Source organism: Onychostoma macrolepis, chromosome 12 (assembly GCF_012432095.1).
Source record: "Onychostoma macrolepis isolate SWU-2019 chromosome 12, ASM1243209v1, whole genome shotgun sequence".
Classification (NCBI taxonomy): domain Eukaryota; kingdom Metazoa; phylum Chordata; class Actinopteri; order Cypriniformes; family Cyprinidae; genus Onychostoma; species Onychostoma macrolepis.
The window spans coordinates 23380139-23400532 of NC_081166.1; the positions used below are offsets into that span (position 1 = coordinate 23380139).

The following is a 20394-nucleotide window of genomic DNA, read 5'->3' on the forward strand; positions in this document are numbered from 1 at the left end:
TATGGAATGAAACTTGAATATATTGAATGGAAGATTGAATATATTGAATGAAACTTGAATATATTGAATGAAAGTATAAATATATGGAATGAAACTTGAATATATGGAATGAAACTTGAATATATTGAATGGAAGATTGAATATATGGAATGAAACTTAAATATATTGAATGAAAGTATAAATATATGGAATGAAACTTGAATATATGGAATGAAACTTGAATATATTGAATGAAACTTGAATATATTTAATGGAAGATTGAATATATGGAATGAAACTTGAATATATTGAATGAAATTATAAATATATGGAATGAAACTTGAATATATTGAATGGAAGATTGAATATATTGAATGAAACTTGAATATATTGAATGAAAGTATAAATATATGGAATGAAACTTGAACATATGGAATGAAACTTGAATATATTGAATGAAAGATTGAATATATTGAATGAAACTTGAATATATTGAATGAAAGTATAAATATATGGAATGAAACTTGAATATATTGAATGGAAGTTTGAATATATGGAATGAAAGTCTGAATATATAGAATGAAATTTGCAGTGTATGGAATTAAAATGCAAATTTGACAGTATTAAATGAATTATACTGTAGCAAGTTGTATCCTTGTTATCAGAGCGATAGTTTTCTGTATTGAATGACTTTAAAAATATAATTTCTTCAAATTTTCCAATACTTTGTTGAACTAAAAATTTTGGCAACAGCTGATCATATTCCAAACAAACAATACAAACAGTTTGGAGTGTACATGCCATCATCTTGATATCCCATCATCTCAGACATTTCTCACACAGTGTTAATTCTGACAGCATTTTGATTTAGTTTTAGTCTTTTGACTAAAATGCCATATAGTTTTAGTCATATTTTAGTCATTTTAATTGTTTTAGTTTTAGTCGACTAAAAATACAGTAGATTTGTTCGACTAAAATCTACTGAGTTTGGTTAAACTGTAATGCATTAATTAAGCATTTAAGTATCACACAACTGTTACTTGAATACATGACTAAACTGACAGTTTGACATAATTGTGTGTGTTTTTGGACAATTCAAGTGCAAAAAGACAAAATAGAGCTCAATTCTATGCTCATCAGGGCCTAACGCATACTTTTTATGGCTTTAGTTAACTATAATAATCCTGATAGTAAAATCTATTTATTGAATAATGTCAAATAATGTCCTTAGTCTTTCCTTCCTGTGACTGGAATCCCCGAAACAAGACCGAAATACACCGGAATTCTTATTTGCAGGCTGTTCATTCAAGTTCATGAGGGAGATAAAATATGCATTCTTACAACCGTCTAAAACACATTACCATATAAACATTGTAAAGTAAACATCGCTATAATTAATCAGCATTAGTTCATAAGCAGTTGCCTGTCATAAATGTGTGCTATTCATTTATTGCAAACCGCTCTGAATCAGTTTGAAGCACTGTTGTTCGAGCCTGTAGAACATGCAACAGCGCAGAGTTTTCTCGCAGTTAGATCAGAACGTTACAATTCATATGTGCACATCTATCACACAGTTCTGACTGAGAATTTTTCTCATTTTTATTTGTCGACAAAAATAGCATCGATGCAGATTACTACAGAACTACACAAATGTACTGTTCACACAAGCAAGTGTTCCTTTTTTTTTTTTTACCTGTAAGATACCATTCACTTGTTTCAAAATACATACTCTTTAATGTCAATCATCCACCCAATTCAAGTTTCATCCCATATATTCAAACTTTTATTCTATATATTCAGATTTTCATTTCATATATTCAAATTTCATTCCATATATTCAAACTTTCATTACATATATTCAAGTTTCATTCCATATATTCATACTTTCATTCCATATATTCAAGTTTCATTCCATATATTCATACTTTCATTCCATATATTCAAGTTTCATTCCATTCCATATACGATATACAATATATACGATATACCATATACAAATTTTCCTGAATGGCATGCCATAATATATATATATATATATATATATATATATATATATATACACACACACACACAACCTGACCTGTTTAAATTTGAATAAAATGAAAACTGAAAGAATTTCAAATCACTTGAGCCAATATTTTATTCACAATAGAACATAGATAACATAAATGGTTAAACTGAGAAATTGTAAAATTTTATGCACAAAATGAGCTCATTTCAAATTTGATGCCTGCTACAGGTCTCAAAATAGTTTGATGGGGGCATGTTTACCACGGTGTAGCATCTCCTCTTCTTTTCAAAACAGATTGAAGACGTCTGGGCATCGAGGTTATGAGTTTCTGGAGTTGTGGTGTTGGAATTTGGTCCCATTCTTGCCTGATATAGGTTTCCAGCTGCTGAAGAGTTCGTGGTCGTCTTTGACGTATTTTTCGTTTAATGATGCACCAAATGTTCTCTATAGGTGAAAGATCTGGACTGCAGGCAGGCCAGTTCAGCACCCGGACTCTTCTACTATGAAGCCATGCTGTTGTAATAGCTGCAGTATGTGGTTTTGCATTGTCCTGCTAAAATAGACAAGGCCTTCCCTGAAATAGACGTCGTCTGGAGGGCAGTCTCCAGACTAACTTAATTATTTGCTAGATGTTCTCCCAGCAGAATCTTTTCAAAATGTCTTGCTTTTTCAGCCCTTTGTTGCCCCCGTGCCAATTTTTTTTTCAAATTTGAAATTAGCTCATTTAGTGGATAAAAGTGTAAAATTTCTCCATTTGAACATTTATTATGTTCTCTGTGTTCTATTTCTAGTTCTATATATACACAAACACACACACACACACAGAAAGACAAGACCCATCACAATGGCCAAAAAATAACAAATAAATATGTTGCTCTAAATCCTTTATATACCTTTCAGCATTCATAGTGCCTTCCAAAACATGCAAGCTGCCCATACCGTATGCAATTATGCACCCCCATACCATCAGAGATGCTTTGGAACTGAATGCTGATAACACACTGGAAAGTCTCCCTCCTCTTTAGCCCGGAGGACACGGCGTCCATGATTTCCAACAAGAATGTCAAATTTGGACTCGTCTGACCGTAGAACACTTTTCCATTTTGAAACAGTCCATTTTAAATGAACCTTGGCCCACAGGACACGACGACACTTCTGGATCATGTTCACATATGGCTTCCTTTTTGCATGATAGAGCTTTAGTTGGCATCTGCAGATGGGACGGTGGATTGTGTTTACTGACAGTGGTTTCTGGAAGTATTCCTGGGCCCATTTAGTAATGTCAATGACAGAATCATGCTGATGAGTGATGCAGTGTCGTCTGAGGGCCTGAAGAGCATGGGCATCCAACAAAGGTCTTCGGGCCTTGTCCCTTACACACAGAGATTTCTCCAGTTTCTCTGAATCTTTTGATGATGTTATACGCTGTAGATGATGAGATTTGCAAAGCCTTTGCAATTTGACGTTGAGGAACGTTGTTTTTAAAGTATTCCACAATCTTTTTACGCATTCTTTCACAGATTGGAGAGCCTCTGCCCATCTTTACTTCTGAGAGACTCTGCCTCCCAAAGACATCCCTTTTATAGCTGATCATGTTACAGACCCGGCGTCAATTAACTTAATTAGTTGCTAGATGTTCTCCCAGCTGAATCTTTTCAAAATTTCTTGCTTTTTCAGCCCTTTGTTGCACCCGTGCCAACTTTTTTGAGACCTGTAGCAGGCATCAAATTTGAAATAGCTCATTTAGCGGATAAAAGTGTAAAATTTCTCCATTTAAACATTTATGTTCTCTATGTTCTATTTCTAGTTCTATATACTGAAAAAAAAAAAAAAAAAAAAAAATCCATGTCAAGTATGGGAATGTCAGGACCCAAATCCAGTTGACGCCAACTGACACAGGCAGTTCAAGCAGGCACACCATAAATTCCCTCAAAATAAAGAATGATTAATGGATTTGAGACATTCATCCAATTTAAAGAGTTATTTTGAAGTTTGTAAAATAATTATGGCCCATTTTCTTGGGGAAAAAAAGCCTGAAAGTTTTATTTCAAGTCAATGGTTTAAAGAGGAGAAAAGACTTCCATCTGATTTGCTTATCTTTTCTGGTGATGTTCAGTGTTATAGACCCTTTTTCTGTTAGTAAACAATGTGACGTTTTTCTGTGGGCGGGGCTTAGCTGGAGGCAGAAAGATTCCACTGACCGCTTCACTAACGCTAGCTATGAAGTTTGTTTACCTTGTTTTTTTAAATCCGATTTTACCTGCATATGTAAGGTCACTCACTGTGCAGGACCATTATTGTTATTTAAATAAGTTAACTTTAACGGACAAAGTCAGACTGGCCGACCCTATGCTCATGAATGTATGATCTCACAGGATTACCTCCGATTGAGTGACTCGAGTCGCATATAACGTTAGAGAAACCTAACGAGTAGTAAAGAGAAACTCACCTGTGTCTATCTAGTCATGAAGATGTACATACAGTGGGGCAAAAAAGTATTTAGTCAGCCACCAATTGTGCAAGTTCTCCCACTTAAAAAGATGAGAGAGGCCTGTAATTTTCATCATAGGTATACCTCAGCTATGAGAGACAAAATGAGAAAAAAAAAATCCAGAAAATCACATTGTAGGATTTTTAAAGAATTTATTTGCAAATTATGGTGGAAAATAAGTATTTGGTCAATAACAAAATTTCATCTCAATACTTTGTTATATACCCTTTGTTGGCAACGACAGAGGTCAAACGTTTTCTGTAAGTCTTCACACACTGTTGCTGGTATTTTGGCCCATTCCTCCATGCAGATCTCCTCTAGAGCAGTAATGTTTTTGGGCTGTCGCTGGGCAACACGGACTCCAAAGATTTTCGATGGGGTTGAGATCTGGAGACTGGCTAGGCCACTCCAGGACCTTGAAATGCTTCTTACGAAGCCACTCCTTCGTTGCCAGGCGGTGTGTTTGGGATCATTGTCATGCTGAAAGACCCAGCCACGTTTCATCTTCAGTGCCCTTGCTGATGGAAGGAGGTTTTCACTCAAAATCTCACGATACATGGCCCAATTCATTCTTTCGTTTACACGGATCAGTCTTCCTGTTCCCTTTGCAGAAAAACAGCCCCAAAGCATGATGTTTCCACCCCCATGCTTCACAGTAGGTATGGTGTTCTTTGGATGCAACTCAGCATTCTTTCTCCTCCAAACACGACAAGTTGAGTTTTTACCAAAAAGTTCTATTTTGGTTTCATCTGACCATATGACATTCTCCCAATCCTCTTCTGGATCATCCAAATGCTCTCTAGCAAACTTCAGAAAGGCCCGGACATGTACTGGCTTAAGCAGGGGGACACGTCTGGCACTGCAGGATTTGAGTCCCTGGCGACGCAGTGTGTTACTGATGGTAGCCTTTGTTACTTTGGTCCCAGCTCTCTGCAGGTCATTCACTAGGTCCCCCCGTGTGGTTCTGGGATTTTTGCTCACAGTTGGGTGAGATCTTGCGTGGAGCCCCAGATCGAGGGAGATTATCAGTGGTCTTGTATGTCTTCCATTTTCTAATAATTGCTCCCAGAGTTGATTTCTTCACACCAAGCTGCTTACCTATTGCAGATTCAGTCTTCCCAGCCTGGTGCAGGTCTACAATTTTGTTTCTGGTGACCTTTGACAGCTCTTTGGTCTTGGCCATGGTGGAGTTTGGAGTTGGACTGTTTGAGGTTGTGGACAGGTGTCTTTTATACTGATAACAAGTTCAAACAGATGCCATTAATACAGGTAACGAGTGGAGGACAGAGGAGCCTCTTAAAGAAGAAGTTACAGGTCTGTGAGAGCCAGAAATCTTGCTTGTTTGTAGGTGACCAAATACTTATTTTACCGAGGAATTTACCAATTAATTCTTTAAAAATCCTACAATGTGATTTTCTGGATTTTTTTTTTCTCATTTTGTCTCTCATAGTTGAGGTATACCTATAATGAAAATTACAGGCCTCTCTCATCTTTTTAAGTGGGAGAACTTGCACAATTGGTGGCTGACTAAATACTTTTTCCCCACTGTATATATATATATATATATATATATATATATATATATATATATTAGGTTTACAATTCTCAGATACATATATATATATATATATAATTTATTGATTTATTATATATTTAAGAAGGAACAGTGATGTGTGATGTGAATAAACATCCTAAATAATCCAATAATTAAATTAAATTATTGTAGAACTGCAGTAGGCATGGTGGGATAATGGACCAAGTGAGTCAACTCGATTTGATTTGAGTCAGCAAATAATTAAACTTGTTAGAAACCGAATAGAGCTTGTAGTATGGGAAATGACAATGTATGAGCAAGTGGAAAAGAACACCACACAAAGAAATCAAAGAACTGGATAAAAATAGGACTTGTGTTACATCATATCCTGTACGTCAAGGAATGCCCATAACGTCAGCACAGTGTCTGTCAGAGGGAATCCTGTTTTTTCTCTTTCTGAGAATTGTAAAATGCTTTGTCATTCTATTAATTGGACAAAATTCTACAAGTAAACTTGTTTTAGATTTGCAAAATAACTGAGGAGTTTATATACTAATATTTTGAATTATTTAATACTTTCCAGATATATTATTATTATTGTTTATTACAATGACAAAATGAAATGCCAGTTATTTCATTCATGTACAATTTAATCAAGTGCAATTTAAACTGATTGCTTGTCTTTTTATTTGATTACATTTCTGAAGAAAAACGACTTTTTACTCCTTAAACTTGAAAAGTACTTGTTACATTTTAAAATGTTATTTTCTTCCATAATACGCAAATGAAATATGGTAAACAGAAGCTCAAACGTTGTTCAAAATTGTGTTTTCTCTCTTCAGCCAAACGTTTGTATGTCAGTTGTATGCAATTTATCTTTATGCAGTTTCACTTTGTGCAATTCAGTATTATATATACGTTTGTGAAATTGTGGATTGTGAGCAAAGAAAAGCATGTGTTGTAGCATTCTTCTGGTGAGTGGATTTGCAAGTAGACTTTTTGCGTGCGTTTGTGGATTGATGTGTGCATGTTTTCTTTTTGTTTTTTTACTATTTTAGTAGTCACTGAAAAAAGTCCTTATTGCTTATTGTTATTATTATTATTATTAACCCAAACTAAAACAATATTTTTACCACAATTAACACTATTGTTTGCTTTTTTTAACAGACTATGTTGTTTAGTATTGTAAATATAAAAAAAAAGGTGGAAGGGGAAGTTAATATTTTTGAGTAAAGATTATGAGGGTTCTGTTTCACACCAGTTCTGTTTCAGTCAATTATGATCATCTGTTTTAGTCACTTCGCTGTCCGGTATTGTATGTTTGGTTGTGCTTTATGGTGTGTTGCTTTTGCTGCTATGATCTCCTGTGTTTTCTTGTTGAATTTAATTTTTTAAACTGTGCATTGGAATTCTACTGTGTTGTGCGCTTGATAAGCAGCAACATAGAATCTGGACCGAAAAGTAATGCATACCCAACATGTCGCAAGGTGTGCATTATTGTTCTATTGTTCATTGGACCTTTGTCTGTATCCTAATTAATTGTCAACTGGCTAAAGATGACACAGTTAAATCTCAAATACAGAAAGTAATACAGAGGGAAAATATGAGCAACAATGGATATTCAACACACATTAGCTTCAAAAATGTTTATTTTGATCAAATGTAAGGCACATCTTCAAATATTCCAAAAATATCATAAATAATGGCAAAAATAAATACATGTATTTTTAGTTAAATAAATAAATAAATAATACTGAATCATACATAAACTCATCTGAAATCTCATTTACTTTTTATGGGTAAGAAAAATAAAAACAAGAACATTATATCACATGACATGACTAATAAATACACAGTGTGTAGTTCTCACAGAGATCAGGAGATCAATCCAATGACCATGTTCTCATTTAGCAATTTATGAGACATGGTCATGTGCTCAGATTGTATGACACAGTAAAGTATTTCACAGTGAATTAAATAATACATTGCTTTCTGAGACTGTAAAGAATAGTCATTTAAGAGAGTTCCTAAATGGCTAAATTAATAAATAAAATGCCAAGTGAAATATAAAATAAATATCCTAATTAATAAATAAATAAAAAATACAAAATCTGAAGAAAACAAATACCAGTGCCTCCATGTCCTGACTGATGGTGCAACATGATTCCATCAACAAATAATTTGACTGTGTACCTTGAAATACATATCAACTGTAAATTTGTTTTTTGCTTGTCACTGTACCATGTTGCATCTGTTTTTTGTGTAAATCCCAAAGTATACTTTGATTTTAACATGTATGCTAGGGTACAATGCTGTACGTGCATAGCCCATTTTTGTTTTTTTTTAAATCTATGCATACTCTATAGAGTACAAGCCAGGTTTATTTTCTCTACAGGGAAGTCGATTTTTCATAACATCTGTGAAAGAATAGCACAGACACTTGACAAAGATGGAACTTTCAATTTCGCTCTTACCAACCTGCATGTGTTTCAGTATATTTTGCAGGCTATCAGTATGTTTTGAAAGGCTATGCGTTTGTGTCAAAACTCAGGTATACTTTGGGCTTTACGGTCTAGGCTGCTCACAGACCTGCTGCGGGATGCACAGTGTTAGGGTTCTCTGCCATACTGAGGATAATGCGGAGGATGTCACGGCTGAAGTCCTGAAGCTGTTGCAGGGTGAGGTGGGCTGCCACCTGGGTCATGTATTCACTTGTAAGATGCTTGGCCAGATCATGCTCAAGGGTCTGCGACTGCTCATCCGATGCCTGGTTCTGCAATTGTGACAATACATGAATACATAAATACATGAGTTCAAACATGCAAAAATAAATAAATAAAATGAAATAAAATACAATACAGTTCAGTCAAAAAAGTTACACCTTCCCAGCACACTCTTATCATGAGTCTATGAGGATTTTTTCTATCACAGTGATGGTAAGGTTTACATTTTTGCCTTTTCGTATGAATTATTACAACTTCTCATGCGATAAGCTTGACCTTCTCTATTTATATTACTATGGTTTAAACACATTACTTGACTGCTTTCCAAATGCAGGCACTGTAATATGATGCCATTGCCAGACATAATGTAAATTTAGCATTACATGAAACTGAGTTTCTAAATCAAGGCATGACTAAACAGGCTAACATTCATGGAATTCAGGAATTGACACCTCGAAACAGTCATTCAAAACTATTAAATAAGTGTAATCTACCCGTTAACAAAAGAGCAGTCCCCAAGTCAAATAACATACCTCTTCGATTAGGTCCCAAAGTTCTTGAATTTCAGCTTGAAGGTCTTTGACTTCGTCTGTCTGAGCCAGTGTGGTTGCTTTGCTGATCGCTTTCAAGAGATTCAGATGCAGTTGCAGTCCCTTCGTTATGTTTGCAAGGCAGGTTTTCTGTGAAGTAACAGAGAATTCTCACAATTTATTTGCTGAACTTACAAATATAACAAAGTTATGTTTCTGACTTTTAATTCCAAAAGTAATAATTCTTCTCCAACTATTATAATACTAGATTTTTGCACTGATATTAGCTAAGTATGATAAAAAAAAAAGTAACAGTCATGCTTGACTAAGCAAAAGCCAGTTAAAAAAAAAAAAAAAAACCCTGATTAAAGCTTACCATGCTGGAGATTTCGGAGATATTCTGAAGAACTGGGGCATAGGGTATATTCATATCTTTCTTCAAGAACTCTAGCTCCAGCCTAGTCTTGCTGTCGCCCAAAATCAGACTCTGAAGAAAAGAAAAAAAAGCATTTGACTTGTTTAAACATGACAGGACAGTGTTTCTTGTTCTTGTGTCAGTACTCCTCACATACAAGCCAGAGCAAAATAAATTTGCATTCAGTGGCCCCCCCAAAAGTATTTGACACGTTGCGATTGTCAAACACTGTGTACACAGGTAATTTGAACTAAACCAATGGTTGCTCTGCAACCTGTGTGAACTTGTTTCAAAACTTCATACATTCAATAAAATAACTTCACACTAGTTAAGAATCACTTCAAAGTGAAGCTATTCTGAGAAAAGTTTTAGAATCATTTGTTTGGTGAGATACCACTTAATTTTATATTTTTTATCTAATGCAATAACATTCCCAAGTGTGACTGGAGTGTCCAAAAGACTTGGCCCACTTGTAAATGTATATATAGCAAGAGCTATGAAAGTGTAGTTAAAGAAAACTTTGTATTAAAATTTGCAGTTAAGTTTGTTGATCCATGGTGAAATGGTAATACATTCAAAGAGCCCAGATCTTTGGCCACTTGACTATCATAACCACAAGCCAATGCACATGTGTAAAAATACATGTATAAAAAGATTAAACTGCAAGCATTTAACCAAATATTGAAGATTAGAGGGACCAAATGTACAATTTTAAGAATCAATCACTGAAAACCCCATACTGATTGACTGCTCTTCTGAATACAGGGGAGAGTACGTCCCTCAGTGTCTGTGGCAGTTACAGTCCTGAAATATGCTTACCTTGTTGTTTATCCAGGCTGCATGAGTTGTAGGAATGTCTTGTAGAATTTTTTTGATTAAACTGTGAGCCTTTTCAATAGTATCCTTATTCATAATGTCCAGTTTGTCAGAGATTGGGGCAGATGCCACAATTCCCACAAGAGTGACTAATAGAGTCGCTGGAGGAAAGAGAGAGTGAGAGACAGAAGCGATCAGAAGTGCGTAACACAGACGCAGATCTCACTCACATGGCTTAAACACTCACATGCATTAGCCATGGCTGGACAACCTGATTTCACATAAATTTATCTGATTTCAGTTTGTGCTGTAAAAGTTACCAAAGATTCTTCATACTTTTTTTAATTTTTACATTTTTTTTTAAATAACCTTACAAAATATATGAATCATCTAAACGTAAACCATCTAAATTAAAAATGGTGTATATAGTATAGCATAATTTAAAATATTATTGAAAAAAGCATAATAAACAAAATTGATTCATATTTTGAATCATATGATTAAAAATGAAAAACAAAACTTACCCTGGAAGTTCATTATAACAACAGGAATCAAAAAGAAAATGCGCAAAGTCACCAAACTGCAGCAGTAACAAAGTCCCATCATGTTCATGATTTATATAGCCTGCAGGGGAAATTCCTCTTTCTGACGTCGTCTTGAGTAGATATTGAGATAGTACATCTAAATGACCTGGTAAGCATGTAATGAAAGTTATTATACATCATATTTTGTAGCTAAATGCTGATGAATTTAAGATATTAATTTTATTTTACTAGACACTTCTCAATGCCCTTAACTCTGTCCAAAAATAAAACATAATGAACAGAGAACAATACAAATTCAATGCAAAATGTGTTGTTTAAGTGCCATAACAAGTTTTTAAATACTGTCAACTAATATTACAGAAATACTAACAATTATAACAACAAATATAGCTGCATGTTGCTAAAATAAAAATGCAATATATATGTATGTATATGTATATGATGGTTACTTTATATATATATATATATATGTGTGTGTGTGTGTGTGTGTGTGTGTGTGTGTACATATGTGTTGAGTGAATTCTAAAAAAAATAATAATAATAATCAGTTAACCACAAAAATGTTTTGATTGACTAAATCTCACAAATGTTGATATTGAGATTAAATAACAAAATTATGAAGAGAATAGCTCAAAGCATACTATGAGAGATTTTGAAAATATTAATAATTATTATATTATATTATTATGAGCATGGGCATATTCATGTGTACACATATTCAAAAGTTTTGTGACCAAAAAAGCATATTGATGTCAGTATTGTTCTCTTTTATTCCTTTGTGTTTCACAATAGTGTGTATTTTTTTGGGACCACTACATTTTTAGCTTTCACTCCCAAGCAGATAACAAAGCTATAAATAGAAACAACGATGAGACAGATACAGTCAAATATATCTGTATTGCTTTGTGGTAGATTAATGCTCCTCTGAAATTCCTTGTTGCACTAACCTCAACCTCTGCTTCCAACAGAAGTTATGTAAGGGCTTGACGTAAAGTGGGATTTTCACTAAAGATCTGATAACTGTGAGTGAATTGCAGTGAGTAATTATTTCCTAGTGCACAATGAATCATAATATTTAAGTGAAAATTCCATTCCAAATATTAATTTAAATAACAGTCTTCATCTGAGACTGGATTCAGAAACAACTGAACAACTGAACAATGTAATTGTTAATTAATTTTCATTTTACTGTAAGACAGACGGACGGACGGACGGACGGACAGACAGATAGACAGACAGATAGATAGATAGATAGATAGATAGATAGATAGATAGATAGATAGATAGATAGATAGATAGATAGATAGATAGATAGATAGATAGATAGATAGATAGATAGATAGATGATAGAGATTTGATAAGTTGAGTAAAAAAAAAAATCGCTCATTTTTTCCTACTCTGTCATCATCACACCAAAACCATTAGTAGAAACACGTGGTGTTACGTGTCGTTGTGTAAGGCAGAGTTTCCTTCAAATGAAGAAGACGGGCAGAGATAGTGTCAAACAGATGTGGGGAAAGGGGAAGAAGTGTTTCTATGGAAACAAGCAGTATCAGTTGAAAGACATAACCCGAATAAAAGTGATCTCACCATCACATCATGTACATGCACAGTGTGATGTCTCTGATTTTACCAAAAAAAAAAAAAAAAAGATTAATATGTTTTCATCGTGAGAGTGGGAGAGAAACAGGAACAGACAGACAGCTCCACAGACAGAGAAAAGGGGAAGAATGGTGTTGCTAAATTCAGTGTGTTCCCACAAAACCCTCCATTAGCATGAACTCACTCATTCCTCTAAACAGATGGAACACATATACTCATTCTTAATTGAAAGTGCTGCTAAAATTGCACATCATGATGGCACTGCAGTCAGAAAATGAATCCTAGATCTTTTCAGATTTTTTTTTAAACAATTGTTTTTAATTTGGTCTCAAAACAATTTCAAAAATCCAGCTCTGAATTTTATCCTAAATTGTGCCATTTAATCTGATTTATAACAAATTCAAAAATAATCTTTGCATATGTAGATCATTCAGAGGATGACTGTTCAAAGAGGGAAAATTTAGAAGTGAATAAATCTAAATAGGATGTAATCATGGCGTCACTGATATAGACAAAATTGGTCCCTTCCGTTCCATGAGCTTAAAGTATTTGACCATTCACCTCTATGACAACACTAATGCTTTCATTTTTCGGTTTCATGTTTTCATTTCAGTACATTTTTACTATGTTGATTAATTTCAATAGACTGAATAAGTTCAACAATTAATAAATGGAAAAGAAAACAAACAAAAATATCTATAGGTTAAAACTAAATTGTTAAAAAATATATACCTTTCATGCAATTTACAATATAGAGGATGGAGACAAACAGCCATAATATGTCATTGTTAATAATATGTCAGTTAATTAAGCAGTTTAAAATTGTATATGTTTTAAGAAAGAAAGAAAAAAAAAGTAGGAGCTGGCAAAGAAAAATGCTTAAGCTTTACATCTGTACATCCTTAAAATTCATAACCAACCTTTCATTCTCTAAGGGTTTATTGTTTGATCAAAAACTTGTCTGACGAAGGTGCGTCCTCAGCATGAATAAAGGACCTCAGGAGTTCTTTGAAGTTTTTAATTGCCTGGCTCAAGCTGTGTGGATTTTTTTCTTAGTGTTTATGGAGCAGAGATCTGTCCCAATAATGAGACACCTGAGCTTGTTTTGTGGGGTCTGTGGCTCTGCTTGGCTTATGGTCAACACTCTTAAAGAAAAAAAAAAGTTTTTTGCTGCAGTGAAGAACCACAAGAACTACACAAAATAATAAAGTGTCAAATGATTAGGATTTATTAATAGATTCGGTGAAAATGTAAAAAACAGAATTTATTACCTTGCTAAAAATAAATATTTAAACTGTCTACTGTCAGACTGTGTCTCCGCGTCCTGTTTTCCCCTCCTCTCGTGTCCTTATTTGGAGTTCCTGTCCTAGTTTGTCATTAGTTAATTCGTTTCCAGTCCTGTGTTATTAATTATCTTGTTTTCCCCAGTGTTCTTAAGTCCTGTGTTCCCTCCAGTCAGCTTTCGGTGTTGATCGTCAAATGTTAGTCGTGAATGTCATAAGTTTGTTTATAGTTATCGTTAATAAAAGTCTTCGTTCCTGTACTCCTCGTCTCCGCGTCTCCCTGATCGACAGCAGATGTGACAGAGCACCGAACCGAACCGAACCGACAGAGATGGAATTCGCCGCTGCCGTCCTCGCCCTTGCTCGACGCGATCTCCCCTTCTTTGAGTATGCGGCGGAGTTTGTTCATCTCGCCGGGGGGATGCCGCTAGAAGATGCGGCCATCCTCCATCTGTTCCGGCTCGTGGTCTCGTACCACCGCACCATGGACCTCCCAGACACCACAGGATTGTGCTGGAGGGAAGGGGTCTACCGGTGTCTGGGAAGCGTCCGATCCCGAGTCGGAACCACCCCGCCGCCCGCGGCTTTTCCTCCCGCGCCGCCGTCCGCGGCCCGAGTGTATGGCAAGCCCGCCGCCGACAGAGAGTATGGCAAGCCCGCCGGCAGAGAATATGACATGCCCGCCAGTGCCTGCCCCTCGCAAGTGTTCTCCAGCGTCTCCGCTGGTCCCGTCCAGCCCTCCAGCGTCTCCGCTGGTCCCGTCCAGCCCTCCTGCGTCTCCGCTGGTCCCGTCCAGCTCCGCGCTACCCGAGCTCCGCCAAGAGTCCGCTACCCCTGATCGCCTACCCAGTAACACCGTTAATTTCCCCAAGAAAATTTTTTGGGGGGGTAGTAGGGCTTCTGCCAGAGAGGCCGAGGCGAGGGCCAAGGCGAGGGCCGAGGTCTTGAAGGCAGACCCGCCATGGCCTCCAGAGCCCCTGATCCTCCCTGGAGGCCTCCAATGTTCTTAAGTCCTGTGTTCCCTCCAGTCAGCTTTCGGTGTTGATCGTCAAATGTTAGTCGTGAATGTCATAAGTTTGTTTATAGTTATCGTTAATAAGTCTTCGTTCCTGTACTCCTCGTCTCTGCGTCTCCCTGATCGACAGCATATGTGACATCTACATGAAAACACTTTGTGGATGGGGAAACAATGTTTAATGTAAACAACTTGCATTGTATTGAACTGCCATTAAGACTAGGCACGCTAAAGAGTCCAGCAGACATGTTTGGAAATGTGTGCTTCCACAGTATTCAACACAACTAGGTAATATAGGGAATATTTATTTATTAAAGTGTTTTACCACCATTCTTTAATGCAAGTTACAACCTTCTTAGAATAGATTTATACGTCTTTTGAATAGTCTCCAGTGGAATATTGTCTATCAGAATATGTCATTTGCTTCAGTGATACTTCAGTGAAATTCGCTTCTCTCTCTCTTTAAAACATTGATAATATTCAGTCAGATGATTGGCCAGGGCAGATGTTGATTCCATCTTGATGCTCCAACTGTCCAGGTTTTATGACCATGAAACCTTTTTTTAATTTTTTACCACTGGTGTCTGTGATTAAACTAGTATTCACAACTTGTTCATTGCTTTTGACTTTGTGAAGTATTTGTTGTTTGGACACGATCCTTCTCAAAACACCAAAAATTGGGATGTTAAGGTTACAGATGCTGCTACTGACAAGTCACCCATTTCACCCACAGTTTATACTAAAAACTGCTGAAAACTTGCACTAATCTGATATAAAATCTGGAGAATATAGACAAGGTTTTTTGGGAGTTTTTTTTCGGTTCACTGTACCCTACACAAATTATATTAACCTCTATAATAATGGGTGTTTACATTAACACTTAGTACCTGTAGAGGGCAATGTTGTTTATAGAACCAAAGAGACTGAAAGAAGCAATACAGTTTGAGAAAATGAGAGAGATATGAAATATGAAGTCATGTAAAGTATCACATAATGTCATATATATGAAGACATTTTAAGAATGGTTATATCATCTGATGATATGCATGACACAGCCACTGTACATTTCTGTAAAGGTCCACATATCAGGCCCCATGAAGCACAAGCAGAACAATTTCAATCATACATAAGAAGTATTTATAAATTATTTACATAGAAATTTGTTCTGCATGAGTTTTTAATCCAGAGTCATTATTAAGCAGAAGCGTGCACACACACACACACACAGAGAGAGAGAGAGACACACACGCTGCCTCCACACAAGTGCAAGGTGAGCTAGTCTGAAATGTAAATGAACCTGAGGCAACAGGTGTGTGTTTGGTAGAGGACTGTAACATTACCTGTTAAACCAATCCCCCTCTACACACACACACACACACAATATCTCACCTGCTGGACCTCTTAATTTACTCTTCTATTGAAATGTCAGGGACAAATATTTCTCGGCTACAACTACTGTACAATTTTGTTGCATGTGTAAGTGAAAGTGAGATGTGAGCAAGTGAAAGTCTTACCAAATATATTTTAGTAGTACTGATACTTTGTGGAAATTGTTTCAGGAAGAGAATATTTCTCCCAAAAATGAATATTCTGCCTTCATTTGCTCATTATTTAGTAATTTTTAAAAAATATGTATGGCTGTCTTTGTTGTTAGGGCGACAAGATCATGTTTATGTTTATGAATGTCTTTTCCAAACAATGGGGTTGTTGAGGTTTGGAAAAATACAAAAATAAAAATCATCATAGTTATAATTTATGTAACAAAGTCTTCTGAAGCCACACAACAGCTTTGTACAGCTGCATTTTATTTAAACTTGCTGCCTCAAGGCATGTGCCAGATTTGACCTCACTGACACACTTAAAAATATTTAGGCCTAAATTTAAGATTTTTTTTTTTCATCCATTTGGATTACACAGTTTTAACATAAACAAACTAGTAAATGTAATACGATGCATATTTGTCAATCATACATGAAACAGGTTACAAACAGGTAAGATTTCTGCACTCAGTAAAATGATGCCATACTTTATTATTAACTGTTTGCATGTATTTGATTTTATTTAAATAATCACAAATGACTAATTTAGGCCTAATTATTTTTTAAGTTCACCAACCACCATTGATTTTTGCTGATCTGATAATCATACTGTAGATCAACATGAACCATTATCACACAATTCAATATATGAGACTAGATATTTGCCAAAACAACCTTCAAATTCATGATGCTATGAAATTCTGTTCTCATATGTTCACACTTCATGAAGTGTTTGAAATGCTTGCTGGTCGTTTTATTCAGCGAATGTGCTGTAACCACCAGATTCTGGAATTGCAATCTTGATTGCTTACACCTGCTCATCATTTTTCGTTGTTGTGTATTTATAGTCACATTCACTCTCTGCACACTTTTGGTCAAGTCTTGCATGTAATTGCTGCTGCAGTTTTCTGTAATCATAGTCCCGTCTGTCATCTGATTCCTGTCTGGTGATCTTGTACCTGTGCTTTTAGACTGTGTGATTTGCATTTGTTTACTCTTCATCATGCCTGACTGGATATTTTGACCCTTTGGAAATTCTCTTGTGATTCTGTACTTACATTTGTTAGCTATCAGTGTTGCTCATTAAAATCTCTGTACATTAATCTAAACCCAGCATCTCAGTTTGAACTGCTACAGAAAATACACAGATCTGCTGGGGTCCACCACACAAAATCTTCAAAATGTTTAAAGATTGCAAAGGGATTCAATATTTTTAATGAAGCACAAAGAATTAAACTGTCTTGTAAATTGCTTATATTGTTGCAGGATTTGACAGTGACAATATATTAATCACATTGCTTTGGTTTAGATATAACAATGTTATATTTCACATTCCAGATTCTGGGACTGCTATGTCAACAGATTAAAGAAGGAAAATAATTAATTTAATGAATAATTGGTGTGCGATGTAACTTATTCCATTTGCCCATATTAATGATACATCATAAAATGCACCAAAAAAAAAAAAAAAAGACAGGTGTGCTCTTTTTCAAAATTATTACAAAATTATTACAGCTTCACACTGTTTACCTGTTCATGTGGTATGTATCATACAAAAATGACAGCAAATGTGTTAGTGGGTTATGGAATGCAAAAAAAACAACAACAAAAAACTGCTAAATGTGCAAAACAAATGAAGCATGTGTGACGAAGCAGAACAAAACAAAAGACACAGTAAACATCATGTCTTGAAAAGACACATTAAATGCTTTCTTCTGTTTTACGAATAATACATAATTTACTGCGTTGGTTAAATATGTATATATTTTTTTTATAATTATTACAATCTGTCTTTGTTAATACGCTTCTCTGTTTGTCAGAATTCAAGAATGCCATAGATATAATTTTCATTCCATTTTCACATTTTAGAGTTGAATCCTTATTTAGTAACTAAAAGTGCTAAAGCTAAGATATCATTTTTTTCAATATAAAAGCAAATAAAAATTGAATTGAAAATGGAGAATAATGTAAAAATAAAAACTAGTTTAAAAACATCAATACTGCAGTAACATTGTCTAGTTGCAAGAAGCAGTTCATGTTGACCTTTAGATCCCCTCATATTATCTTCTATGTTGAACCCATATCTAACTGCTCTAATTGAGGCAAAAACACTTAGGTCTTTCATTCTTCTACCAGTATATAATACTGGTGGGACTCACACTATTTCAGGCTCTGTAACTAGACTAGGTCATGTTTTTCTTCTCCCGTGTTCGACTTTTTGGTCCCCATAGGAATACCCTTAGAGAACATCCTTAGTTGATGGGAAGATTCCTTAAGGTTCTCTGGGCAACAGTCCAGGGCAGGGAAATCTGCCTCACAGTAACCCAGTAAGGAAAACACATCAAGAAGGAGGGCCGTCACCTCTGAGGCATCTTGACTGATTGTCATGTAAGAATGTTCCATGTATTATAAATGGCATTGATTGCACCTTTAAAATGGTGTTTGGGGAATAATTCCAGAGGTTATTTCAAAAGTCAATCAAGGTTCTTCTGACAGGACCTGCAATCTCAAGCAGATACCCAAGAAGTGTATCATACCCATTTTCTCTCCAGTAACCAAATATCAGTCAAAGAGTTTGCAAGTTCTGAAGAGGAGCTGTAATCAGATTTCTACACATATATTAAAAGCATCTCTCAAATGCAGTTTAACTTTAAAGGGTCATGCATCGATGGGGCATAGAGTGCTTTGATCATCCGCCATGACTGCTTGTTTTTGTTTTTATGTATTTTATATTTCCATGTACATTATCAATTGGAAGATTATTTTTTATATTTGGAAGACATTTCTATCCAAAGCAACTCACGCTGCCATCAACAGTTTATATATATATATATATTCCCTGCGAATTTAAGCCATAACCTTGTTGTTGCTCATGCCCTATCATAACAACCTCCTCTGACTAAAACATGCCAGTGCTCAGCGTCACATTCAGAAACACTTTCACTCACATGCGTAAAGGCCAGTAATATTAATAATATTATATGCAACGTTTGATTTAAACGTGTTAGTAAATGTTGGAATTAACATGAACTAAGATTAATAAATGCTTAATAATATGTATTTTTCATTGTTAGTTCATGTTAACTAAATAGTAACAAATTAACATGTTCACAAATGGAACTCATTGTGTTTTTGGAATATTCCAGTTTCAGTAATAGCACTAATGGCACCATGTTGATAGAAAAGAAAAAAACAAAACATTTTAACTAATTTTCAATCAATCAATCAATCAATCAATCAATCAGTCAATGTCATTCCATGCCGCACTTACAATGCATGAGAATGGGACCAATTTGCTCATTGTAAATGTAAAGCCTAAAGTTTTATAAATCACTTACATTAATTCTTCTGTTAAAATGGCATTATTTTAGCAGTAAATTTAAATATAAAATGTTAGTATTAGTAATAAAGTTTTCATTACTACTTTTGAAGCAGTGAGTATTTTAACATATCGTGTTTTAACTTGTGCTGAACTTTAAAATTTTTCCTTGAAAATTTGCTAAATGCTTGTTATATCGCAAATATATTGCAATATTACAAATGTTAGTTATGGTGCAGTATAGACATTCTGAGATATCCATCATAAATAAACGGTATATTTTAGTGGGTTATTTTGTACCAGGGTGACTTTCACAGCTACTTGCACAGATACAGGCCATTATGTTTGTGTGTGAACGCATGTTTGTGAACATGGCCAGGGGTCTTTTGACACCTTGCAAAGAACTCGAAAATCTACTGAGCTTTTAGGATTCAATTTAGATAATGCAGAATTTAAACTATTTATATTTATAAAAAATGTAAAAATGTAAAATAATATATGAGATGTAGGAACAAATTGTCATTGTCTCATTTATTGTGATTGATGTTATTTATTTATTTTTAATTAATTTATTTATTTGGTAAACCAGGCAA

General features: G+C 35.1%; 1 protein-coding gene across 1 annotated transcript; it reads right to left on the bottom strand.

The window, feature by feature from the left end:
• Nucleotides 1-7690: 7690 nt before the first annotated feature.
• csf3a (colony stimulating factor 3 (granulocyte) a) lies at nt 7691-11105 on the bottom strand. Its single transcript, XM_058794164.1, has 5 exons — nt 11024-11105; nt 10503-10660; nt 9645-9755; nt 9272-9418; nt 7691-8788 (listed from the first exon to the last, which is right to left on the bottom strand). Exons 1-5 carry the CDS (start codon nt 11103-11105, stop codon nt 8597-8599), a joined length of 690 nt encoding a protein of 229 aa, XP_058650147.1. The 3' UTR covers nt 7691-8596.
• Between the last annotated feature and the right edge of the window lie 9289 nt (nt 11106-20394).